This window comes from Pseudorasbora parva, chromosome 15, assembly GCF_024679245.1.
Source record: "Pseudorasbora parva isolate DD20220531a chromosome 15, ASM2467924v1, whole genome shotgun sequence".
In the NCBI taxonomy this organism is placed as follows: Eukaryota; Metazoa; Chordata; class Actinopteri; order Cypriniformes; family Gobionidae; genus Pseudorasbora; species Pseudorasbora parva.
Genome location: NC_090186.1, coordinates 3,577,978 through 3,604,979, shown reverse-complemented (window position 1 = coordinate 3,604,979; position 27,002 = coordinate 3,577,978). Strand labels below are relative to the sequence as shown.

General features: G+C 39.6%; 1 protein-coding gene across 1 annotated transcript; it reads left to right on the top strand.

The window, feature by feature from the left end:
- Positions 1-980: 980 nt before the first annotated feature.
- Positions 981-27,002, top strand: lrp11 (low density lipoprotein receptor-related protein 11). Its single transcript, XM_067416753.1, has 9 exons — positions 981-1,807; positions 4,486-4,643; positions 8,521-8,662; positions 13,316-13,441; positions 13,545-13,685; positions 14,308-14,478; positions 14,952-15,005; positions 15,797-15,904; positions 17,899-27,002. The coding sequence occupies exons 1-9, from the start codon at positions 1,246-1,248 to the stop codon at positions 18,051-18,053; spliced, it is 1,617 nt and encodes a 538-aa protein (XP_067272854.1). The 5' UTR covers positions 981-1,245; the 3' UTR covers positions 18,054-27,002.

Below are 27,002 nucleotides of genomic sequence, written 5' to 3'. Positions count from 1 at the left end.
TATATTCAGATCTATGGCATTCTATTCAGATAAATAGCATTATATTCAGATCTATGGCATTATATTCAGATGAATAGCATTATATTCAGATCTATGGCATTATATTCAGATCTATAGCATTATATTCAGAGCTATAGCATTATATTCAGATCTATGCCATTATATTCAGATCTATGGCATTATATTCAGATCTATGCCATTATATTCAGATCTATGCCATTATATTCAGAGCTATAGCATTATATTCAGATCTATGCCATTATATTCAGAGCTATAGCATTATATTCAGATCTATAGCATTATATTCAGATCTATGCCATTACATTCAGATCTATGGCATTATATTCAGATCTATGGCATTATATTCAGATCTATGCCATTACATTCAGATCTATGGCATTATATTCAGATCTATGGCATTATATTCAGATCTATAGCATTATATTCAGATCTATGCCATTACATTCAGATCTATAGCATTATATTCAGATCTATGGCATTATATTCAGATCTATGGCATTATATTCAGATCTATGCCATTATATTTAGAGCTATAGCATTATATTCAGATCTATGCCATTATATTCAGAGCTATAGCATTATATTCAGATCTATGCCATTATATTCAGATCTATGGCATTGTATTCAGAGCTATAGCATTATATTCAGATCTATGGCATTATATTCAGATCTAACCGTTCTAATCTTTATTTGAGGATTGAAAACAAACCCGGAAGAGAAGACAATGCTGAATAAAGTCGTAGTTTTTGTTATTTTTGGACCCAAATGTATTTTGGATGCTTCAAGAGACTCTAATTAACCCACTGATGTCTCATATGGACTACTGTGATGATGTTTTTATTCCCTTTCTGGACATGGACAGTATAGTGTGCATACACTTGCATACGCTCTCGGACTAAATATAAAATATCTTAAACTGTGTGTGAAGATGAACGGAGGTCTTACGGGTGTGGAAAGACATTAGGGGGATATATTTAATTTATGGAGTTGATCCACAGAGCGCCCTCTGCAGGAATTAACAGCATCTCAGCACAACACGGCTCTATCGCCCGCACTGATTTCAGTTCAGTTCCCAGTGAAAACGACAGGTGCAGACTGTGCTGTTCTCCTGAAATGCGCAAAACGGCGATAAACGTCGCAAACCAACGCTTTGAATCTCGCATGTGATGTAAGGAAAAAGCGCGCACTCGTTTCCACCGCGGGACAAGGAGCGTTTCCAGCGCAATGATGTTTCAATCTGCGCATCATGCGCTCATCTGCTCCGCTCTTCTCTTCGCGATGACGCGCTCCTCTCCAACATCCGACCTCAAATCCAAAATATCCGGCGTGGAGGAACTGCTGGAGGAGTTCCGTAAGCAGCTCCAGCAGGACGAGTCGGACTCGAGAGAGGCTGCGGAGGATGGAGACCGCTGTGTCGGCGGCTTTACCGCGGTGGAGGAGCGCATCATCCGCGCCAGCGCGTCCATCGAGCAGGGCGCCGCGTTCCTGTCCGCGCCGCAGAGGGTGTTCAGCTGGAGGGACTGCGTGCACGCCTGCTGCGCGCTCCCGCACTGCACAGCCGCCATCATCCAGGAGGACCTGAAGCAGCAGGACGATAGTTTGCGCTGCTATCTCTTCAACTGCACCTACAGGGGCCGGAACGTGTGCTCGTTCTCCTTCCAGCCGGGATTCAGCGCCTACAGTCGGGCAGAGAACGGGACTCGGGGCCCTGGGGCCACCGGCCGTCCCAAAACTTCACCCGGGAGACCCTCATACGGGCTCGATGAGGAGGAGTCCGTAATGCACGGTGGGTTTCTCCAGAAATTAGAGTCCGATTTATGTGGGGTCCCTTCTGACCGATTCTTGTTATCATGTCTTCATGTTACCCAAAGATACACTGTAAAAAAAATAGGGCACAATGTATAGGCTATAAATAAGGAATTTTCCGTATTGGTTTTTACAGGTGTTTTACCTGTATTTTGAATTACACATTGAAAGTAAAATGAGGGTCCGATTTATGTGCACTCAAAAAAATGGTAGCCTACATTTACCTAAAAAAATGTATGTCAACTGGTTCCACGTAACTGGGTGATGTTGAATTTAATTAACATTGTTTATTTCTGTAAACTTCAATAAAGCTTAATTCAGTGCCATTTAGTTGAATCCGGTTAACATTCTTAATTTTGTCCAAAACTATTAAGTTAGTTTATTCTAAAATTGATATCAAACAAAAAACCAAGTAATCCACTCTAAGAAAAATTGCTGGGTTAAAAACAGGGTCTATTCAATGGGTTCAAACAACCCAATTTATGGGTTTGTCCATTTTCAACCCAACTTGGGTTGTTTTTAACCCAGCATTTTTAAGAGTAAGTAAACCTCAATAAGGCTTAATTCAGTGCCATTTAGTTGAATCAGGTTAACATTCTTAATTTTGTCCAAAACTATAAGTTTATGCAATTTATGTGTCCGATTCTTGTTATCATGTCTTACAGTGGATCTTTGGGTAACATGAAGACGTGATAACAAGAATCGGACACATAAATCGGACCCTCATAATAAACTTATAGTTTTGGCACAATGTAGGCTACTGTATAAATAAGAAGGAATTTTCCGTATTGTTTTTTTACAGGTGTTTTACCTGAATTAAACATTGCATTAGTTTGTGTTTTAAGGGTTAATGGAAATCTCCGTAAAATTACAGGATAATGTACTGACAGAAAATTTCCGTTTTTATTTTTTACAGTGTATAACTATGCAATGTTGGGTACGTTACTTTAAAAAAGTAATTCATTACTAGTTACTAATTACATCTTCATTTGGTGTAATTAGATTACTTTAGAAATGACTCTCCTAAAAGTATTTAATTATTTATTACTAATTACTTTCTAAATCCTATATCAACCTCGACTAGTTAATGATTCAAGGATAGACATGAAACGGGTCTTTTAATTAATTCAAATAAATATTAAAACTACGTCTATTATTCTTATTAACTGACCAAAGTATTACAAATGTGTGAAGGATACTTAAAAACATGCATTTCAAGTTATTATTTAAAATGTTGATGTTAATTCCACTATTGTATTATCTATAATTGTTCAACAATCTATACACATTATTTAGTTCAAATACATCAAAAGTAACTGTAACTTAATTACAGAAAGCATTTGAGTAATCCCTTACTTTACTTTTTCAGGAGTTTGTAATGCACGGTGGGTTTCTCCAAAAATGAGTTTTTCTGATTTGTGTCCGATTCTTGTTACCCAACGATATATGCAATGCACACTTCTTTCAAAAGGTTTGGGACCAGTATGATTTTTTTCTTTTCTTTTTGTAAAATCTAATAGTTTTATTTAGCAAGGATACGTTCATTTGATCAAAAGTGACTGTTTAAAATGTCAGAAATTCTATTTTAAATTTGAACTGTTATGAAGATTTATAAAGGGTTTATAAAGGTGTTTGTTAATGACTAATAAGTCATTAACAAATGCATTTTGAATAGTTGATAAGCTGTTGATAAAACTGCATGAATAAAAAGGGTGACTTTAAAGGGATAGTTCACCCAAAAATGTAAATTCTGTCATCATTTACTCACCCTCATGTTGTCCCAAACCTGTATGAGTTTCTTTGTTCTTCTGAACACAAAAGAAGATATTTTGAAGAATGTTTGTAACAAAGCAGAAAGAACAACCATTCCCTACCATAGTAGGGGAAAAAATACTATGGTAGTGAATGGTTGCTCTATCTGCTTTGTCACAAACGTTCTTCAAAATATCTTCTTTTGTGTTCAGAAGAACAAAGAAACTCATACAGGTTTGGTCAACATGAGGTGAACTATCCCTTTAATGCAATCCCTGCCAAAATGTGAGCCATCTTTAACTGACACGTTATAAATGAATAATAAATGTATTTATTCACACTTATTTAGCTCAACACCAGATTCATGGTGCAGCAAAAATAGACTATCATAATGAGACTAAAGGGTGTTTTATTTGTGTTTTTTCTCATTAATATCTCATGACTTATGTCACTTTTCTTATTACCATAAGTTACTCAAAAAGGTCATGATGCCTATCCACAGAAATGTATAAAAACTGATTTATTTTTGTTTATCGAGATTAAATTATTAAACTTTATTTAGGAAAAAAAGATAATTTTGTCTGGATCAGAGCCTATTCCTCCTCTGGGGTCAGAGTTTCTGAAGCTCTTCCTCTGAAACTGCAGTGATTTGGACCTTCAGCCGCTGGTCCCCATTGAAGGCCATTATGTGCAGTAAAATCCTGGAATGTTTTCCTCAAAAAATTAATTTATTTTCGACTGAAGAAAGAAAGACATTAACATCTTGGATGAGATGGGAGTCAGTAAATTTCATTTTGAAGTGAACTAATCATTTAAGAGTAAAAACATAAATATGTTGTACATAGAAGAAAAAAGGCTTTAGATTTAAACAATATTGGCATCAAAATGACTTTTGGTGTTCCGCAGGTTTGGACGAGCCGCCCCGTAGCGATGCGGGTCAGGATTTGGTGGTCCAGCTGCCGACGGACTGGGCGGTTCTGGACGGCAGAGACAGCACTGACGATCATGGCATCCTACATTATGACTGGGCTCTCGTGAAAGGAGACTCCTCCGTTAGAATGAAGGTAAACCTGCCATGGTCAGCCATCTCACAGCGTTTAAAGGAACACTCCACCGTTTGTATTAATAGGGCTTATTCAACTTCTTTCCTACATTTAGATATGTGGGCAAATGCATTTTTGTCTCAATGCATTGTTTTAGTTTGGCAGGGTCGCCGCTAGCTTAGCTTAGCATAATGAATGGAATCCTATGTTGCCAGCTAGCATGTTCCGAGTAAAAGTGATCCAAAAAAACCCCCACCTAATTACTTCCTGTCGCCTGCGAGTATAAATAGCGATCCAAATTAAAACTAGGCTATTTCCTAGGCAGATATTGACTTAGGACTATATTATGGGGAAGCAGAGATATCACGGCTCTCATCCTCACGTCCTCCGGCTGTCGAACAATCGCAGTGTGTTGCGTGATATCTCTGCTTCCCCATAATATAGTCCCAAGTCAATATCTGCCTGGGAAATCGCCTAGTCTTAAAGGGATAGTTCACTTTGAAATTAAATTTTGATATGTTTTAGCTTACCTCATGGGCATCCGAGATGTAGGAGTATTTGTTTCCCCAGTAGTTTCAATTTTGATCATTTTAGGTCAAACCGTTGTTGTCTGTGCCTCACGTAATGCAGGTCTATGGTCACCACCTCAAAGAGCATACACAGAGAAGTCCAAATGAAACAATCCCCCATCGTAAGTACACACTGATGGCCTAAGACACGAAACGAGCGGTTTGTGTGAGAAAACGAACAGTATTTATATCGTTTTTACCTCTTGTACACCACAGGAAACACGGACACTCGCCCTCGGATCAGTCAGGCGTAGTGGTGTACAAGTCTTAGGCCATTAGTGTGTGAAATCATCCTAAAATGATCAAAAATGAAACTACTGGGGAAACAAATACTCCTACATCTCGGATGCCCATGAGGTAAGCTAAAACATATCAAAATTTAATTTCAAAGTGAACTATCCCTTTAAGACTAGGTGATTTCCTAGGCAGATATTGACTTGGGACTATATTATGGGGAAGCAGAGGCAAAGCAGAGATATCACGCAACACACTGCGATTGTTCGACAGCCGGAGGACGTGAGGATGAGAGCCGTGATATCTCTGCGCCATAATATAGTCCCAAGTCAATATCTGAGGAAATCGCCTAGTCTTAATCTGGATCGCTATTTATACTCGCAGGTGACAGGAAGTAATTAGGTGGGGTTTTTTGGGGATCACTTTTACTCGGGACATGCTAGCTGGCAACATAGGATTCCATTCATTATGCTAAGCTAAGCTAGCGGCGACCCTGCCAAACTAAAACAATGCACTGAGACAAATGCATTTGCCCACATATCTAAATGTGGGAATGAATTTGAATAAGCCCTATTTATACAAAAGGTGGAGTGTTCCTTTATAAAATCAGCTGTTCTGATCAATAACCATAAGGTGGCTGGACTGTCATTGTTGCACGTTACATGCAGTTATCATAGTAATAACTTTTCAATTATGCATAATTACATGCAGCTAACCCTAAACCAAACCAAATCCTACCGCTATAGTAAATACATGTAGTTACTTAATGTTACTCAGTACTTAAATGTGTAATTACAGTGTAACACAGACACCTTAAAATAAAGTGTAAGCAAAGTTTCTGTCAGTAATATTGTAATGCACCTCTGGAGAGACTGAGAGCCGAGTAAAATCACGATCTAAAAATATCCGTCCTGTGTGAGATACTGTTGTCAAGTACAGGCGAGATGGTGTTACCGTCACTGCCATGATTCATGCAGGAATTTTTAGCAGCAGGAAATGAAAGAACAATTCGTGATTTTCAGTAACATGAATGGATTAACAGTGACCTGGTGCTCTCCAATTAAATAATAACCATATCAGAGTTTTGGAGTGAAACTTTTTGTGAGCTATAATTATTTTGGATGTGAAAAAAATCAACCTGTTCTCATTTGCAAACCACAAAATACGTACCAATAGGTCCATAACACTGCAGTTTCCAACAGAAATTACCGCTAGAGGCAGTAAAACAGCAAGCATTTTTAATCTTTTTTTTTTTTTACCATAGTCCATGATTTGTAAACAAATATATTTTGGAGTTTGCGTCACTTAGCCAGCTCCATATGTTCGGCTAGCTCAGCTGGTACAGATTTGTATTTACAATGCTGAAAGCTCGGGAACAAATCCCGTGAAAAACGAGTCATGATAAAAGAGCTAAATGCTAAAATTACATGGAGACAATCTTATTTTTGTCACATTTGCTTTTGTTAACACTATCGGGTTAACAAAGGTTTAGAGTTTAGTGTGGGTGTACTTTAAAGGTGCCCTAGAATGAGTTGAAACAATATGTTAAATTGTTCTCTGATATCTACATAGAGGGTATGTGGCTTATTTAAGGGCAAAAAGGTCCAGATACAGTTTACAGGTCCATTTACAACCCTATAAATTGTCCCTAGGATGTAATGCTCAGTTTTTGCCTTATTTGGAAGGGTCATGAATGTTGAGCTCTGCTCTGATTGGCTTATTTCAGCAGCTCACAGCTGTTCAGTGAAGCGGCACGTGAGTCCTGACAGAACACAGACCGACTGAACGACACTTTAAGCAGAACATCTCAAACGGAGATTGATAAAATGCAGCTTACTTGTTTATTGGTGTTTTCAGATCATCTGCGCGCGAGAAAGAGCTCGTGTTCGTGCGGTTGCCAGATTTCAGTCATTAAATCCCCCAAACAGAGCTTTTCTGTGAAAAGAAACCCGTATACACTCCGGTGTTTTACCTAAACATGTCCAATCTGGCAACCATATGCACACGAGCTCTCTTTCTCGCGCGCTGCGCGCGCGCGCCGGTGAACTGAAAACACCAATAAACACGTAAGCTGCATTTTATCAATCTCCATTAACTGTCGTTTTAACATATCCGCTTGTTAAGTCGTGACGTAAGGAACACCGTTTCTGGGTACAAGCCTCAACTCGTTTCACTTGAGAATGCCATCGATGCCCGTTTATGAGCGTTATTTATTCATATTAAACATCAAACATTTTAAAAAGTTAAACATTTGAAATACTTACAGTCTACACCACAGTCTCTATGGTCACAGCGTTACAGACATTAATATTTTAACGATTTATAAAAGATGAATCACAGTCTGGCCATCTGGAATTTTGGTTTGGAGAAAAAGGTTATGTTTATAGCTTTTCTTGTAGTATTTCACCACATTGTGTGTGTATATTAGCACCATTTGTAGTTTTTCTTGTGATATAAGCGCTTGGACCCGGAAGCGCTGCCGCGTGACGTCAGCCTTAACAACCGGATATGGTGGAAAAGGTGACGTTTGCTAGAAGGATTGAGTGAACGATCTAAGCAAAGTATCTACGGTTGTATTTTGTAAAACAAAATAATATTCCCCTTTGTCATTAGACACACTATTTAGTTTTGTATGGTACTTGGAGTTTCCTATTGTTACTGTACTAGCATCTTGGGTCATCTAGACAATGCGGTCTCTCTAAGAAACTTTCCATTTAATCAGAAATAGTTTAAACAGTCAATAAGTGGATAAATTACTTACTGCTTGCAGGAATATAGTCGCCCCTTTCTTAAGTTTAAGACGCTGAGCGATCGCTTGCTTGAAATGGGCCGAACAAACGAACGATTTGTTGTGCATAATCAAGACGCATAATTGTTTTTTAGCGTGTTTTTCAGCGCTGTTTCATTCTATCCCCCTACCCTTAAACCTATTCATAACACACACACACACACACACACACACACTGCCCCTACCCTTAAACCTACCTGGTACGTTTTTTTCTATGATGAGTTGACCAGCTGTAATCATTCATTGAGACTATAGGTCAAGTGTAAGGTAATCAGTCAAACGTGGCGTTGCTTTGTGCTTTCTGCAGGTCACTCACCCAGGCCTGCTGAAGCTCAGTGGTCTCAGAGAAGGCATTTACACCTTTGAGATAACCGTCACAGACACGGCGGGACAGAAGAGCTCAGACAACGTGTCGGTCAGTGTGCTCTCCCCTGCCACAAACGCTGAAGGTCAGACATTATTCCGGCATTTCCTTCTTCAAAACTGTCTCTCGGTTGAATGTGAACATGGATGACTGCTTTTGTAGTTTTGTATGTGTATGTGTGAGCATGTTTACTAGGAATATATAAAACTACATATTTTCAAAATCAACTAGCCAGTGGTTTTTCTTAAAGTGTCCATATTATGCTTTTTCAAATTTAAACTGCAAACACATGAGGAGAGTCTCTGCATTAAAGACACACACATGGCAGATCAACGAGCGGCTACATTTCTCTCCGATACGGCAGGAGATTAAACTGAATGTGGAGGATTTGAACTGTGACGAATCTGACGATGCCTTACAGGGCAGTTTAAATGGGATGCCCATAACTAAGCGACAGAGTCCGTTAAAGGTGGCGAAGTAGTCCCGAAGCTTGCATAGTTTTCTGCTACACACTCAAAAGTATGTGCTTTTTCTTCACAAAAAGAGTACATACTTTAGGTCGTAGTATAAGTAGGCGAATTGGGACGCAGCATCTCTTTCATACAGTGTGTAAGTGACAGAGTAGACCAATCACAACAGACTGGGCCATCTGACCAATCAGAGCAGTGGAGGCTCTCAGAAAGGAGGGGTTTCTCTTTAAGATATGAGGTGTATATTATGAAAAAAAGTAAGTATTTTTTTACCTTTGATTAGGAACCTTTAAAAATGGCATGATAGGGCACTTTAATGACTATTTGTTGTCATGTATTGTTAGGCTGAGTGAGGGTCAGGTCCACTGAACATCGATCAGACACGTTTCAAGAGCTGTTCGTATAATAACTGAACACAGAGGGTCCTGAGGGTTATTTTTAGCCTGGCATTAAACACAACATGCAAGGCTTAGTGTTTGAGCAGTGACTGAGGAAGGAGAATGATAACAACTGGACTGAAATAAAACCAGGGATCCGTGCAGAAGGTGCACTTGAAAAAAACAGGAAAACACACATCGTTTGTCACACAATTTACTTAATCATGTTATTTGTTGTCTACGCAACAAAATTGTGTTTCTCTTCTAAACGTGATTTCTTTGCTTTTGATTAATGTAATTCTCTAAAATGTGCAATCTACTAGATTACATTATTTGGGGTGCATGTGAACCAATTAAAGGTAGGGTAGGTAAGAATTGGTTAAAAACCCTTTTTTTCCAAATTTGTTTAAACGTTATTTATATATCAATACATAATTAAAATGTAAGTACTCTAAAAAAGAAAGCATAAAAATTGAGTGTCTGTAGACCTCTCAGGACTGTTTTAAAGACAGCTCATTATTTCCATTCACTCCACCTTCTCCCTTCTGGGCTCTTTCCAAAGCCACGCCCCCAAAACACATGATCGCCTCACCGACCAATCAGCTGTAATTAAATATCTAACTTTATCAGTGTGAATATAAACAAATAAGATGTCTTTTAGTACTCACTATCAAGCTAGAATACAGATACTGGTAAGTTTAAAATATATTTTTGTTTGATTCTGTAACGAGCGAGTTATATTTATAAGGCAAAGCTAAAAAAGGGTAGCATTGAAACATTTTTTTTTCAATAACATCAGTTATACTGTGATGAAGATGAATGGATTTCGTGTAAGATTCATAACATATACTGTGTTTTGCATGTAAGCGTGTCCACGATGAAAGCATTGTTGATTAGCAGTAGCTAAAGCTAACTTAGCTCTAAAAAAGTTCCTGGATGCGGTGTACTAGCTTTTACACATGCATTTTGTTATCTAAAGTTAAATCTAGCACAATTCAACACGCCAGCGATCAACTTGAGCTAAGCATATTGAGTATTTATCATCTCTACTAATGGCTAAGTGTATAATATTGTAACTTTATGTTAAGTAATGTTATGCTAGCTATATTAGGCAGCTATGTGCTAGTGATACATGCTTCATGAAAACATAAACCGAAAAAATTTATAATCAAAATGAAAGATGACCTGTCCAGCAGAAATACAGCCAGCAATGAGTCGTTTTTCAGCCCCTTTAGGTCCCTCAGTTGAAACTCAAGCTGATATTTACTCGCGTTTGATTCCTTTGTTTATCCAAAGACTTCTTGTGCATTGCCTTCACATGTAGGCCTACTGTCTTCCTTTTTTTTTTTTGCATTGTTTGCCTTCGCTGACTGCAAAACCCGGCACCGTGCATTCTGAATGCTTTTGCTCTTCCTAGGGGTGCGCTCATGTGGGCGGGTCCTGTAGTGAAAGCGGTGGTCGCCATGGTAGCGAGAGAGAGTGGCAGTCGCCCAAGCCAATCATTTGTTTCGTCCTGAACGAAAATAATGAGCGGTTTTTATTGCAGATTAAACAGTCTAGTCACTTGATTTTTATACTCTCTTTTTCAGAGTACTTACATTTTAATTATGTATTGACATATAAAGAAAGTTTAAACAAATTTGGACAAAAGTGTTTTAGATCATTCTTACCTACCCTACCTTTAAGTACTCGAACATGATTTTTGCTGAAACTGTAGTTCCCAGCATGCTTTGCTTGGGACTTGACGAGAAGAGTAAAATTATTAAACTTAAGTGTTATTTTATGTGTTTTTTGGGGGGGGGGATTAGATAAGGGGGAGACTTTATATTGTTTAATAGTGTTTAATTATGTTGGAATAATTAGAACCAATGAAATTATACTGGTTCCCATAGTGGAGAAGAGCGGAGCGATTGCTTAGGCTGTGGACTAAGGGTGTACTCACACTAGGCACGGTTGCCATGAACCGGGCCCGAGTACGATTGTCCCCCCTCCCCACTCCCCCGCTGGCCTGCACTCACATAGGAGCTGTGTCTTATTTCAGAATCTTTTTTTTTATATTATATGAAAAAACGGCACCACCGCCAGATATACATGTGAGCTTAGGTATGGTGTTTAAATTAAGTAGATCAAGCTTTTTTTGTTGTTTTTTTTAAGCTTTTTAAGCTACCTCAAACAGATAGTTGTGTTAAACAGGATTACAACTGTAGTGCATTTTAAACGTTTAGAACAGTACATTGCTGTCAAGACAAGAAACATTTCATAGTCATTTTCAAGTTATAAATAATTTTCATTCATATAACTGGCGTGAGAGCGCAACGTGGCTGAACTTGTTGGCATAGCAACGTGATACTTCCTGCATGTGTGTCCTACGAAGGACGTCTCGTTTAATTCTGATTGAGGACACTACGTATACTGCATCCTACACAGGACGTGTCCTCCGGAGGATGCAGCCTTCGAAATTTAACGAAATGAGACACAGCTAGGGTTTCAGCATTCGTGCCGGAGCACGCTTACGTCATTATGGTGCGATGGTTTCGGGTTTCAGCATTCGTGCCGGAGCACGCTTACGTCATTATGGTGCGACGGTTTCGGGTTTCAGCATTCGTGCCGGAGCACGCTTACGTCATTATGGTGCGACGGTTTCGGGTTTTTTTTTTTCTTTTTTTCTTTATTGAACAAATATAAAAGCAAATAGTTACAGTTCAAAAAGAATATAACAAAGAAATATATATATATATATATATATATATATATATATATATATATACATTTAAAAAAAAACAAAAAAAAAACACATACATACGCATAGACAGTAGAGAAAGGTAGTAAAAGGAATTCAACAAAAGAAAACAAATAAATAGTAATAAAAAACTAAGAGAACAACATTGAGCCAGGGGTGACATGAAATTTAAAGTAAATTAGGTTCAAGAGAGTGAGACAGAGAAAAGACGGTTTCGGGTTTCAGCATTCGTGACGCTTACGTCATTATGGTGCGACGGTTTCTAGATAAACAGGAAGAGCGGCGCTCTCTGAACACAATGGAGTCCATCGCTCTGTTTTCTTTGTGGATAATTTTGTGTCGTTTGGTCCACGGTGGTCCACAGCCCTCTCACAGCCTGCTGTTAAACAGATGTGTCGCCTTAGTGGCGCGAAAATGTTCACGTGATCGTGCTGCTCGTATTATGAGGTTTGCAAGGTACCAGCTGAAGTGCAGCAAGGACTTTGCAGCTTTGATTACGGACTCCAGCACGGTTAGCGCTCACACTGCATGTGAACCGCGCCCGAGTCCAACTGATCCGTGCTCTGGACCACCTCTTCCAAGCGGGCCAGGGCCGGCTAATCGAGCCGCGCCCGGGCACGGTTCGGAACACTCACACTAGTCAAACGAACCGCGCTTTGGTAGTCAAACGCACTCGGGCACGGTTCAAACTGGCTAGTGTGAGTACACCCTGAGACAGCTCATGTCATTAAAGAGCATTTTATAGCACTTGACATGTCATTATGTGCTATCGCTGGCTATTAGAATGAAAGCTAGTTGGTAAAGTCTTATAAATCAGTGAAGTGATCACAAACACATAAAAAAAACTAAATAAGCTTGTTATTTGATTAAAGAGGCAGGGTCTCAAGCCCCCCTGTGCACTGTTGTTGGGGAGCCATATTAAAATCATTTGAGACAACTCAATTGGGTTACTTAAAAAGTTATGTGAACAAATTATGTTTGATTAACTTAACGGATTTATGTGGATCTGATGTACATGATTAAATCATGTAAATCCAGCACACCTTTTTTTCAGTGTGGGAAGAACTGCAAGCGGTCTTCTACTGTAATTATATCCCTGTGGGGATTAATTCACTGTAAACGTTAATCTGAATGGATGTGTGTTTCTGAAGTGTGTACAGGCCACTGTTCGCGGTATCAGTTTATGTGTGACGACGGCTGCTGTATTGACATTGGCTATGCCTGCGATGGAAAGCAACACTGCCCTGACCGATCCGACGAGGATTTCTGTCAAAACTGTAAGCCTAGACCCCCAAGCCCTTCTCTGGCCCTCTTCTCCAAAGCCTTTACAGAACCCTGATTATTTTAAGATGTATCAAAAGTGTTCTGTGTGTTTTATAGTCGATACCGGGCATAAGACGAGCCCCTCCTCCAAACATGGGCCAGATATAAAGACTGAAACAGCGCAGATGGCATCAGAAACACAGCTCACCGACGGCCCTAAACCCGAACAACATCAACTCCACGGCTTCAGCAGCCAAGGTAATGCATTAGATATAGCATTCAAAGACACACACACACACATGTCGTGTTTCCATGTTTTATGGGGTAATGGATTTCATACTGGACAAACTGTACATCCTATCCCCCTACACTGCCCCTAAACCTACCCATCACAGGAAACATTCTGCATTTTTACTTTCTCAAAAAAACTTCTTCTGTGTGATCTATAAGATGTTTTTCTCATGGGGACCTAAAATGTCCCCACAAGGACAAGGATTTCGGATATTGCCATCTTTGTGGGGACATTTTGTCCCCATAACGTAGGGATTACCAGGCCACACACACACACACACACACACACACTGCCCCTAAACCTACCCATTACATGACTCATCATCATTTATAAGCCTTTTGAAATTTAGGGACCGCTGGCTGATCCCCACAATGTAATATAAACTAGGACACACACACACACTGACGCACATGCACAGACACGCACGCACACAGGCATACATACACACACACGCACGCAAGCACACACACACACACACACACACACACACACACACACACACACACACACACACACACACACACACACACACATATGCATTTAAATGAAGATTGAAAACAATTGTGTGTGTGTGTGTGTGTGTGTCAGATCCCTGTGCAGCGCCCCCAGTGGCCGGCCCGTGTAAAGGTGTTTTCTCGCGCTGGTATTATGATTCTGAGATGGGAGACTGCCAGCACTTCCAGTACGGCGGCTGCAAAGGAAACCACAACAGCTTCCTCCAGAAGTCTGACTGTGTGAACGAGTGCATCCAGAAAACATGTGAGACTTCACCAGATTAAACAGATTAAATGTGTTTCTCTGAGAGAGAGAGAGAGAGAGAGAGAGAGAGAGAGAGAGAGAGAGAGAGAGAGAGAGAGAGAGAGAGAGAGAGAGAGAGAGAGAGTGTGTGTGTGTGTGTGTGTGTGTGTGGGCATGTTTTTTGTGACATATGAGGACACAAATGTGTATAATGACATGGGTCTAAGGGGATAGAAAATATAGTTTGTACAGTATAAAAAACACTAGGCCTATGGAATGTCCCCATATGTCACAAACAAACTGTGTGTGTGTGTGTGTGTGTGTGTGTGTGTGTGTGTGTGTGTGTGTGTGTGTGTGTGTGTGTGTGTGTGTGTGAGTGTGTGTGTGTGTGTGTGTGTGTGTGTGTATGTGCGTGTGTGTATCTTCACCAGCTCTGATTAAATGTGTTTCACTGTGAGAGATATGACTCTAAAAATGATTCTCGTCTTTCACAGCAACAAAACACCAGACCACGGCAACTCCAGTGCCCAGCAGGAAAATATACACAAGTACGTACAACAACATCAGTGTGGGATATGCATATACAGTCAGGTCCATACATATTATGTCACAACAACACAATTCTAATATTTTTGGCTCTATACACCACCACAATGGATTGACAATGAAACAGATATGAAATGATAACTGCAGACTTTTAGCTTTAATTTGAGGGTTTTACATCCAAATCAGGTGAAGGGGGTTAGGAATTACAACAGTTTGTATACACAAATCCGGCGCAAACTTTATGGGCGCCGCCATCTTGCCTGCCGCCATTACTGCGTGCCTGCGAAGTGCGTACGGTGTGACACTTGTCGGTGTCCTCTAATGACATTTCAATGAAAGCGGATCCTGCACATTAAATAAAATCTCTGGTGGATGATGTCAGGCAGTGGCCAAAACTTACAGATGAAGGTAATTTATTGACAACACGATGTATTAATGTAAAATTGCGTCAGCTAAATGTAATGTAATTAAGACATGAGTCCTAAGCACCAAGGCACGCAGTAATGGCGGCGCTGCTTTACTTCCGTTTCGCCGGATTTGTGTATATGTGCCTCCTACTTTTTTTTTTCCCAAATGATTTAAACATGTAAATCTAATGCACGCTCACTCCGTGTTTTCATTGATTTCAAAGAAGAAAAAAGTTTCCCCCGAAAATCAGTGTGTGCTTTCACCACATGTGCTGTTAACATTTCACACACTCATGCCTTGTGAGGTATTCAGACTCTTGAATGTCCTTGTATTAACTAAATGGCTGCAGCATGTCATGATAAAAACAATCACCCTTCTCCCATAGCCTCGGTCCATGAGGAAAAACTGCTCAATCCTCTCCTAGAGTCTCAGGATTCACTGCCGGCGTCTAAAACACACAGAGTACTGGAAGGACACCCGCCTCCCGAGTCAGGTACGCTGTTGAACAAACATAATTACATTAAGCAAAATTGAATTGGTTTGAAATAATTTGTTGCAATCTTGTTGTATGAACTTAAAATCATCTAGTTATAACTTTTTGTTAAAATCATGTCATTCCAACTAGATAAAGAAGGATAAAAAGGGGTAGAATTGATGACCATATTTAGTCTATGGGAACTGTCACATTAATTTATTTTCTTTATTTCTATAAAAACTATTAGTCAACTGTCTCAAAGACAGCTCGCTCATGCAGGTTTGCATTGCACAACATCAGGAAAACCAGACCGTTCCTTACAGAGCACGCAACACAGCTTCTTGTCCAAGCCCTGGTCATTTCTAGACTTGACTATTGCAATGCGCTTCTGGCTGGACTTCCATCTTGTGCAATCAAACCGCTGCAAATGATCCAGAACGCTGCAGCACGTCTCGTATTCAATGAGCCCAAAAGGGCTCATGTCACACCTCTATTCATCTCTCTGCATTGGCTACCACTCGCCGCCCGGATCAAATTCAAAGCTCTGACTCTTGCTTATGGATCTTCCACAAGCGCAGCACCCGCATACTTCGACTCGCTCCTACGAGTCTACACACCCCACCAGAAGCCTTCGCTCAACTAATGAGAGGAGGCTTGTGGTACCATCACAGAGAGGCATGAAATCCCTCTCTAGAACTTTTTCTTTCATTGTTCCTGGTTGGTGGAACGATCTTCCGTCCTCCATACGCACGACAGAATCACTCGCTTCATTCAAAAGACAGGTAAAAACTTCCACAAGCACTTAATCTTACATAAAAATAAAAAAACCTCTTTCCTCCTCTATTTCTCCTTTCTTCTTCCCTTTTCTGGTTTTTGCTACTCTGAGCGGTATACAAATCTTGGTATTTAGGGCACTTTTGTGTTTCGTTGCCTCTTCTTGACGGATCGCTTCCTGTTCTCCTGAGTTGTAAGTCGCTTTGGATAAAAGCGTCTGCTAAATGAATAAATGTAAATGTAAATGTCAACAACACTAACAACACAGCCGGCTAAAACAGGTGAATTTAAACAATGGCTAAGTGGCTAATCTCATCTCGTTGTCGTGTGAGGGACCTGTTCATATTGGACGGACATTTTAATTGCATTTTGTGTCTGTTAAGAGGCCCAAAGACACCCGTTACGTCTATGCCCCCAAAGCTGCCATTTTAGCTGAGGGGGGCTCTGGGCATTAACTGTAATAACTAAAGATTTGTGTTGTTTCAGCTTATTTTATTTAAAGGAACACTCCACCGTTTGTAAAAAATAGGGCTTATTCAACTTCTTTCCTACATTTAGATATGTGGGCAAATGCATTTTTGTCTTAGTTTGGCAGGGTCGCCGCTAGCTTAGCTTAGCATAATGAATGGAATCCTATGTTGCCAGCTAGCATGTCTCGAGTAAAAGTGATAAAAAATCTAATTAAAACCCTCCTAATTACTTCTTGTGGCGTGTGTATTTACAACAAGTACAAATAGTGATGCAGATTAAGACTAGGCGGTTTCCTCAGATATTGACTTGGGACTATATTATGGGGAAGCAGAGATATCACGGCTCTCATCCTCACGTCCTCCGGCTGTCGAACAATCGCAGTGTGTTGCGTAATATCTCTGCGCCTTAATCTGCATCGCTATTTGTACTCGTTGTGAATACACACGCCACAAGAAATAATTAGGTGGGTTTTTTTTGGATCACTTTTACTCAGGACATGCTAGCTGGCAACATAGGATTCCATTCATTATGCTAAGCTAGCGGCGACCCTGCCAAACTAAAACAATGCACTGAGACAAAAAAGCAGTTGCCCACATATCTAAATGTGGGAAAGAAGTTGAATAAGTCCTATTTATACAAACGGTGGAGCGTTCCTTTAAATAAACTGAGCAAACAGCTAGAATCCTCTTTTTTGAGTGTATGCACTGTGTGTGTGTATTTTCTCAGATTTTTTAAGTGTCGACCCGTGTGTGTGTGTGTGTGTGTAGGTGCGATCCTTCCCCTGGCGTTGGGTCTGATCATCAGCGCTCTGCTCCTGCTGATGGTGGGCTGCAGACTCTGGCTCGTCCGCCGCAGACTGAAGAAAGCTCTGCCTCTCACCACAGAAGAGTCCGATTATCTCATCAATGGCATGTATCTGTAGCAGAACGACACCTGTCAATCAACCCTCCCGTCTGCTGCACTGTGTGTGTGTGTGTGTGTGTCTAGAGGATGCATAAGCGGTCAAAAGCATCTAATGCAGGAGTATCCAGCCCTGATGCACCAGCTGTGATATAAAGGGGCCGTTAAGGCCTTTGCACACTGAGTCTGAAATTCACATGCAAAATTTTCGCACAACAAAACATTTATTCAACCTCACGTTATGTCAATCATGCTTGCACACTGCATCCGAAACTTTCATACGTCAAAAAAAAAAAAATCAGAGCAAGTTTTATTTTCTTCGTTTTCACATCCGTAAAAATGCATTTTTAGAGATGTTTTGACAACTCAGAGCCACCATACATTTTATTGTATCAAAAATACTACAGATATTATATCACAGCTATATTTATAGCACCCCAAGTCCCTGTAAATCGTGTGTGTGTGTATGTAGGCTTGTTTTTGTGACATGATGACACAAATGTGTATAATGCCAAGGGTATGACACAGGTATTACAGGAGAGGGTGAAATATGAGGACATTACCCATGGCCCCACTTTTCAAAAGGCTTATAAATCACACAGGAGGAGTTTTTTTTGAGAAAGTAAAAATGCAGAATGTTTCCTGTGATGGGTAGGTTTAGGGACTGTGTGTGTGTGTGCGTGCGTGCGTGCGTGCGTGCGTGCGTGCGTGTGTGTGTGTGTGTGTGTGTGTGTGTGTGTGATGGGTAGGTTTAGGGGCTGTGTAAGGGGAGAGAAAATACGGTTTGTACAGTATAAAAACCATTACGCCTATGGAATGTCCCCATATGTCACAAAAACAAACGTGTGTGTGTGTGTGTGTGTGTGTGTCCATACCTTAGACATACTGCCAGTCTCTGTTCAGGATCATTTGATGCACGGAAATTGGTGGTCTTCTTCTTTTTAATATGTGGCTCCAGTATCGCTAGCAAAGCATCAAACTGAGCCACTGACACTAAAGTAGTAGGAGGTGGAAATCTCCTTCCTCTCTGCACGACCGCAGGAGCGGATGGACCAAATATTTCCTCTTTCTTTTCCTCTTTTTAAGAAAAAAGAGGACAAAAAATCATCCTCACTACTTGAAGATGTCATTTTGTATTGTTTTGCGTTGTTTCTCCCTAACGCATTCATTAATACGCATCGGTCTCAGTGTGCAAGGTCTCTGTGCGTGACAAATTATTCGGATCACGGAAACAGAAAAACACATGCGAAAATATCGGACTCTGTGCAAAGGCCTTTCGGCTGCGTTCAGACTGCAGGCGATCGTTCTTTAGTGCATGTGGTCGTGTCTGATATTGGCCACATTTAAAACAACAATGAACAGCTATACAAAAAATCACATCTGAGCACTAAGGCTTGCAGTGTGACCGTAGCCTAAAGTACATCTTACACACTACTAAATAGTTTTGCATTGCACCATTAAGCTTAGTTGACTCTACGTATAAACCAAATATTTCCAGCAGCCTCCAACAATAAGGATTAAATTGACTAAATTGTGGAATAAAATAGTGATTGATTTGATTGAAAATCTGATTGACAGACTTAAAGGTACAATATGTAATTTTCGCCACTAGGTCTTTTATTTAAAACAAAGGTGTAGCTTGATTCCCTGGATCATGGGAGTTGTCGTCTTCACCTTTACCGCTGGTGGAAAAGAATCCGACGGGACTTGGGCAGAAATCATATTCATAAGCGCATGTATTACAGATTAATGAGCGTTACTGTATATAAAGCAGGTGGAGCGGAACGAGACGCTGGAGCGATTGCTAATGAGAGACGAGCGACACACACGGCTCGAGAACAAAGGAGCTTTTATCCTGTCAGACAAACTTCTTCCGCTTCTTCTGCTCGTATGTGTGTGCGTGTGTGTGTGTGTGTGTGTGTATGTGAACCAAGGGGAAACCTCCCCTAGTTTCTGTTGAAGCCAATACGGAAGTAATTTAAACTGCAATTCCTCAACTGGCCACTAGAGCGGCTCATTGAATCTCATTGAGCTCCATGTTAAAATTCCCAACTTTACAGCAGAAAAAAACATGTTTACAGCCTGGTACAAATTGTGGTTTTGGCCTATACGGCTAATTTTGCCCTTTACGACAACTGTGAGGGGGTGAATTTTTTTTATAACTCATTCGTTTACATTATAAAGCCTTAAAGTTCTGCATAATTAAGGGCGTGGCCACTTTGAGTGACAGGTGGATAGCCATTTATCCTCTTTCTATAGTCATTGCATAAACTAAGCCCCGCCCACATCCCGCCTCTTTGCCCATTTTCCGTTGGGGAGTGACACGCTGCCAAGATGGCGACGGCCTCTTCTTTACGCTTCAAAACTGCTCTTCAGAATCCAATGAGGACGTCACGGACTCTTTGTCCATATTTTTTTACAGTCTGGGGGGAACGCGCTGCTTTATCATATCACACACATCTGAGTGTGTTGAGAGTGATGTTATAATGCGACTCTGTGCGTTCACTCGGCGCTACTATGAGACACTTGTTCAAACTGCAGAGAGAGATGGATATTAGGCGGTAAAACATGGTCCTCTGTGCGGTAAATCAAGAACACCAGATTTAAACAATAAGACTAACTGTGTTGAGCTGGAGAACAATCACTAGTTTCTGTCCATCAATGATCCAAACAGTGTCTAATAAAACACATCAGATATTAAAGTGGCTTTGGTGTTTCCATGGTTACTACAAAATAACACCGGAAATACGCGGGAATGATGTCATCGGTCCCTTAAAATCACTTATTTCTCTGGATTTAAACATTTATGGAAACATTTGGGAAAATGTAAGTACACAAGTCAACAAAATATGTAACTGTTCAAGTGGTTTTGGGTATTTTAATCAAAAAATCTTACATATTGTGCCTTTCATTGACATTTACAACATTATATGAATAAATGACTTATCTTAAACGCATCTGTCTACATGTAAATGGAATCAATCATATGTAATTTATTATTTTTTGTAACATTATTTATTTATGGCTCATTACATTTCAAATACAGTAACAAACCAGCTAGTAATTACCAAACCTGCTGCCGACGTTACGTTGTGGTTTAAGTGAGAACTTACGAACGGCTGGTGCATCCTGACCCTAGAGAACGGCCATCCTCCAATCCTGATAAAACACACAACCAGGATAATCAGAGTTACTCAAACTACAGGCAGCGGTTCTCCAAAACCAGCAATGACCACCACTGATCTACTGATTATTGGCTCATTCTGCGTCAACTCAACCAGAGGATTCCTTTTCTGCTCAAAGACTAACATAAATATTGATGAAAGCCAAAATATTAAAAGTCACAGATGTATATTTACAGTGTAATCCACTGTTTTGTAGAGCAGTGGTTCCCAAACCTGTCTCGGGGACTCCTCACCACTGCTCATTTTGTAAGTCTCCCTCATTAGACACACCTAAACTCTGCGTGCCAATTCGCATACTATCCGAAATAAGAATTAGTATGTCTCTAATCGTAGTATGTTGAAAAGATTATGCCAAAGATACCCGGATCGTTTATTATTTCCGGTCAGAATTCGAAGTGCAGATCGATGAGCACTAACGGCTGATATTACTAGGGCTGGGAATCGATTCCTAAAAAAATCGATTCCTCGATTCCATTCCAACGTTTGGAATCGATTCCATCGCGGGGAATCGACTCCTCTTTATTCACTTGTCTCTCGCTTAATAATAATGATTGCAAGTCTATTTAATTTTTGCAAAAGGTTGTTTTGAACAGTTAGTTTCAAATAACGAGTTAAAAATAAAGCAATTCAGCAGGGTTTTTTGCGTCATTGCATGATGAAGTCACTAGAACGTAATTCTAACTACTTATTTTTATGGTATGAAACGTTCAAATAAAGCAATATGTGAACGCATATCGCTGATTATTACTATACCTTTCATCCATTTAGTTTAATAGTGTTTATTGTCATTGTTTCCTTCTGTGATCCTGCATCATGGAGAAGTTTGCAACATTTTGCACACAAACTCCATAATTTTAAATGTGTTTTAAATGTGTCTCCATAAAGTGAAATGGTTCTTTTGTTGTCCACAACGGTAGGTTTTGAGCGCTGCTTACAGATGCAGATGTGAGGGTCTTATTTTAATTTTCTATTTTATTTTATTTTCTTTAATCCATTGATAACAAAGAAAATGCGCCTATACTAGAGTACATCTTAATGACCGAGTCTAATGTTGCTATAGTAATGAACGCAACTTGCTCGCGAATCGATTGACAAATAAACTGCACACTCTTATATTATTGTTTTTGTTAATATTGTGGTTATTTTGCCTCGTACATTCTGTGCAAAAGCACTTATTTCAACGTAGTCATTTAACTTAACTGTGCACATGCATTTTAGACATGTCATGTAGTTTTAAACATGCAATAAATGCACATCCATGAATAATGTGCTATCCTTTTTATTTATTAGGCTAAATCGCATTTACTTCTGGGCTATATGGGCCATTTCAGGAGCATCCATCATTTAAAATTCATCAGAGTTATGGAAATGTATCATCATTTTACAAATAAAGTTTGGAGAAGGATACTTTCTACATCCTTGTATCCTGCGGTCACTCCGGAACTAGGTTGCTCCATCGATTTTGTTTAAAAAAAAAAGAAGAATCGAAAACAACAGTGTGGAATCGATTCTTGGAATCGACTCCGTCGATTCCGGAAACAGGAATTGGAATCGGAATCGATTCCAAAAATTTCGGAATCGACCAGGCCTAGATATTACCCACAACCCATTGCGAGTTGGAACGAGGATTCGATTAGGACTACAAACGCGAATAAAAAATTAACTTTTTAAAGCATCATTATATTTAAACTGCAAACACACGAGGAGAGTCTGTGCATTAAAGGCACACACATGGCAGATCAACGAGCGAGAGTGTGTGTGTGTGTGTGTGCGCGCACGTCTAGATTTTTCTCCAATACGGCAGGAGATTAAACTGAATGTGGAGGATTTGAACTGTGTGATGATTGACAGGGCAGTTAAATGGTGACTGAATGGCCATAACTAAGCGACAGAGTCCGTTAAAGATGATGAAGTAGTCCCGAAGCTTGCATACTCTTCTACTACACACGCAAAAGTAGAGACTTTTTCTTCACAAAAAGAGTACATACTTTTAGGACGTAGTATAAGTTGGCGAATTGGGACGCAGCAAAAGTCTTGCAATCTCTACTAATGAGCTAATAAGTTGAATCAGGTGTGTTAGATGAGGGAGACATGCTAAATGTGCACTGGTTGAGTCTCCAGGACGGGTTTGGGAACCACTGTTGTAGAGGATGGTCAAAATGACCATTTTCACCTGAGATTTGGGGCCAAGTTAGAGTTGTGTAAAAGTGACTTTACATCATTATTTTATATTTACACTGAGATTGCTAGATCTATTAGTAAAATCTGTTGACTTTATCAATCTTTGTTTCAGTATAAGCCAACAGTGGCCGTGCAAAAATGGGAAAAGAGCACTTCTTTTATTTATTTTCCTCAAGTTTTCATTCCCGTAACTCAAGATGTATTAAAGATATCTTTTTAGATTATGGTTCTTAACAAACTTGTCTTTTGGCATCTCCATTTTAAAGGTCCCATAATGGTTCAATCCCAGAGATACGGAGATGGGATTCAAGAGTAAACTGGTAAATTGGACACATTTTCAGAGGTCAAAAACCAGATTTGGGTCACTTTGCCCCATACAGCTGATCCTTGATCAGCAAAGAGGAGTGTCTGAAGAACAAATAATGTTGAAACTAGAAATGTATCATGTTTTTCTATCATTTCTATGATTTCTATTCTTTCTATCTTTTTTCTATCAGCTTAAAGGGGTACTTCAGCGCTGGGAAGATGAATCTGTATTTAAACTGGGTCATTAATGTAGTAGAAATGTGAAATTATTTTTGAATTTGGTGCCTTCTAGACTGAGAAAAGACAGAAAATGTATTTTTGTCTCATGGGGATGAAAGACTACAATTCCCAGAATGCTTCGCTGCCCTGTGAGGCCACTCCCTAAAGCCTAGCTCAGACTGCACGAATTTCAAACTCCGTTGGTGACTGAGTTGGAGAACAGACTAAATACTGAACGTGTGTGTTCAATATAACGATCGAGTCGCCGCGTGAGTCTCACAGCACTGACTGCAGGAGTGAAATTACATTTAACGTCATAAATGAGCTGATGGGCTCTCGTGATGAGCGCTGAGGTAATCGCGACCACATTCGCGGCATACATTCACAACGCCAGTTCAGTCTGGCGCGTTTCAGTTCATGCCTTTGCAAGCTTAACTTTCATAGAAATTAATTTGAGAAGTTAAAACACTTAGGACGAGGACACACTGCAAGCGTGTCGTGAGTGTCTCGGCTGCGTGGCGTGTCCGATTTTATTTCGGCTCCCATGTTAACCGGTTAGAGCTTGCATACTGCCTGCGTCACACGCGCGGAAAACGCGTGCATGCTTCAAATAGAAGAGACGCTATTTTTCACGCGACACGCGAGCGTGTTGGAAGCGTTTCTAGTCAAAATAGCATAGAAAAAGATGTGTATATGCCATTTTGACACGAATACATATTAATAAATGACATTTTCATGTTTGAAAGTCTGTAGGTTAACATCAATGCAGATAATTGTAATAATAAAAAACAACATAATTATCGATTTTGAAATATTAAACCTGTCCATACAGAACGAAATATTGTGTAGCCTATTTTGCCATCAATACCATAGATCTGTATGATCAATAGGCTACTGCCGACGTTGTCTTTGCTGTATCAATAGGCAATATATTTATTTTTAACATGAAGTATAGGGCTTCCCAGCAGCAGCAGTGCCGCGTCAGACACGCTTCTGGTGTGCAAAGATAGAGAAAACGCCATACAGCCGCCCCACGGATGACACGCAGCAGAAACGCCACGCTTGCAGTGTGTCTCCGGCCTTACATTGCTCTTTGTCTCAGCATAGTTCAGTTTCCATGAATGCCTGAGGCTGCAGCTGAGCTGAGCTGTGAGTGTGATCTCCATCTCATGTGCAAGTGTAAAACATGTGGAAATGGCTCCCTCTGCTGGCTGTAGTCTTTAGCCTTTGGCCAAACATTCCTCTGATGATGCAAATATCGTCAATTTGCATCATAGGAGGAATTTTTCCAGAAATAAAATGCGTAAATATCTCGTCTCAGGGGGATATGAGGGGGGGGAAGCACAATCATTTGAATATACTCCAGGGTTTCTACTGATACAAAGCCATATGCTAATCGCTGAAGTAACCCTTTAATTGCATTGAATATTCCTGTCAGAGTGCCATAAATATTTATTTTCTAAAGTTTGCATGCATGTAACTCTATATGTAAGATATCTTAATATCCCTCTGGATTCTAATTCTTATTAAAATGTTTCTTTTCCTTTTTAAGGCCATGTAGTTCAGTCCCATAGATATTGGGACCCCAATGTTAATCCATGCTCTAAATTGTACAATTTGACCCATTTAAAATGGGTATAGTTTCACTGTAAATTCTTCTTCAGACAATCTTCTTTAAACACAATACGCTTATTTTGAAACGTTTTGTTTCTTGACTATTGAAAATGCGTCAGATATTCCTCTTAAAAGAAAAAAAAGTGTCAGCTGTGTGCAAAATTACCCACATTTAGGCTTTAGCCCCTGAAAATGTGTGCAATTCACTCATGGAGCCGCGTTAAGATCTCCATATCTCTGGGATTTAACCAGCGAGGGCTTTTAAAATGGACACACCAAAAGAAAAGTTTGTTAAGAAGCAGAATTTAAAAGGATATTAAGATATCTTTAACACACCTTGAGTTATGGGAATGCAAACATGAGGCAAAAAAACACAAGAGGTGCCTTTTTCCCATTTTTGATTGTTCTCCATTGGCATATAATGAGACAAAGACTGATAAAGTCAACAGAATGTTCTAATAGATCTACCAATCTCTGTGTAAAAGTAAAATAATGATGCTGCCATCTTTCTTAAGTGATTTTTACACCCCTCTAATTTGGCTCCAAGGTGAAAATCGTCATTTTGACCCCCCTCAACAAAAGTGAATTACTCAGTAAATATACATGTTTCGTTTAATATTTTGGCTTTCATCAGTATTTATGTTTGTCTTTGTGCATACAAAATATTAACAAAATCAAAAGTGTCCAAAATTTGGTTGATATGACACGGACTGACCCAATTGGGAAGAGTTCTTGCTGTCGATAGTGCAAAATGACAACTGTCTCTCTTATATAGTATGCCAAATTAGGTTAAGTCAATCTCAAATCATGGTACCTTGAGAATTAGAAAATAAAATGTGCATTTGTAAGTTATTTTGCTGTCTAATTTTGTCCAGATGAGGGGTTTGCAATGATGCACGTTATTGTGGTTTAAGATGCCGATGATAATGCTGGCATACTTGTCGTTAAAATGAGAAATTTGGATTTAGCCGTTTTTTGTGTGTGTGTTTTTGTTTTGTAATACAGCATGATCCACCCCATAAGCCTGATAATTTTCCATCCTTATGACCTCAAATGAGGCTCACAGAACATGTTTCTGTTTCAGAATGTCTGAAAATGTGCTCAGCCTTAATAGTTATGTTTCTATTTCCTACCATGAACATGTGTTTTTATGAATCTCAGTCCAGGCCAGGATTCGAAATGCAGGTTTAATTATTAGAAATATCAGCGCCATTAAGTTCTAGATGGCAAGCTCTAGATTTAGACAATAATTCCTTGGTTTAAGAAATATGGCCTTATATTGGAGAATATCTAGGACTCAATGTGGTTTTTATGGCTTACTCTGATACTAGTCTGTATAATTAGTGTAATTGTACTCAAATGTTTTGGATCTGGAAAATGTATATGATTGTAAAAAATATCACATTATATTTAAATATTCTTAGAGAAATACATTTAAAAAAATCTATTAAAATGTGAGCCAACTA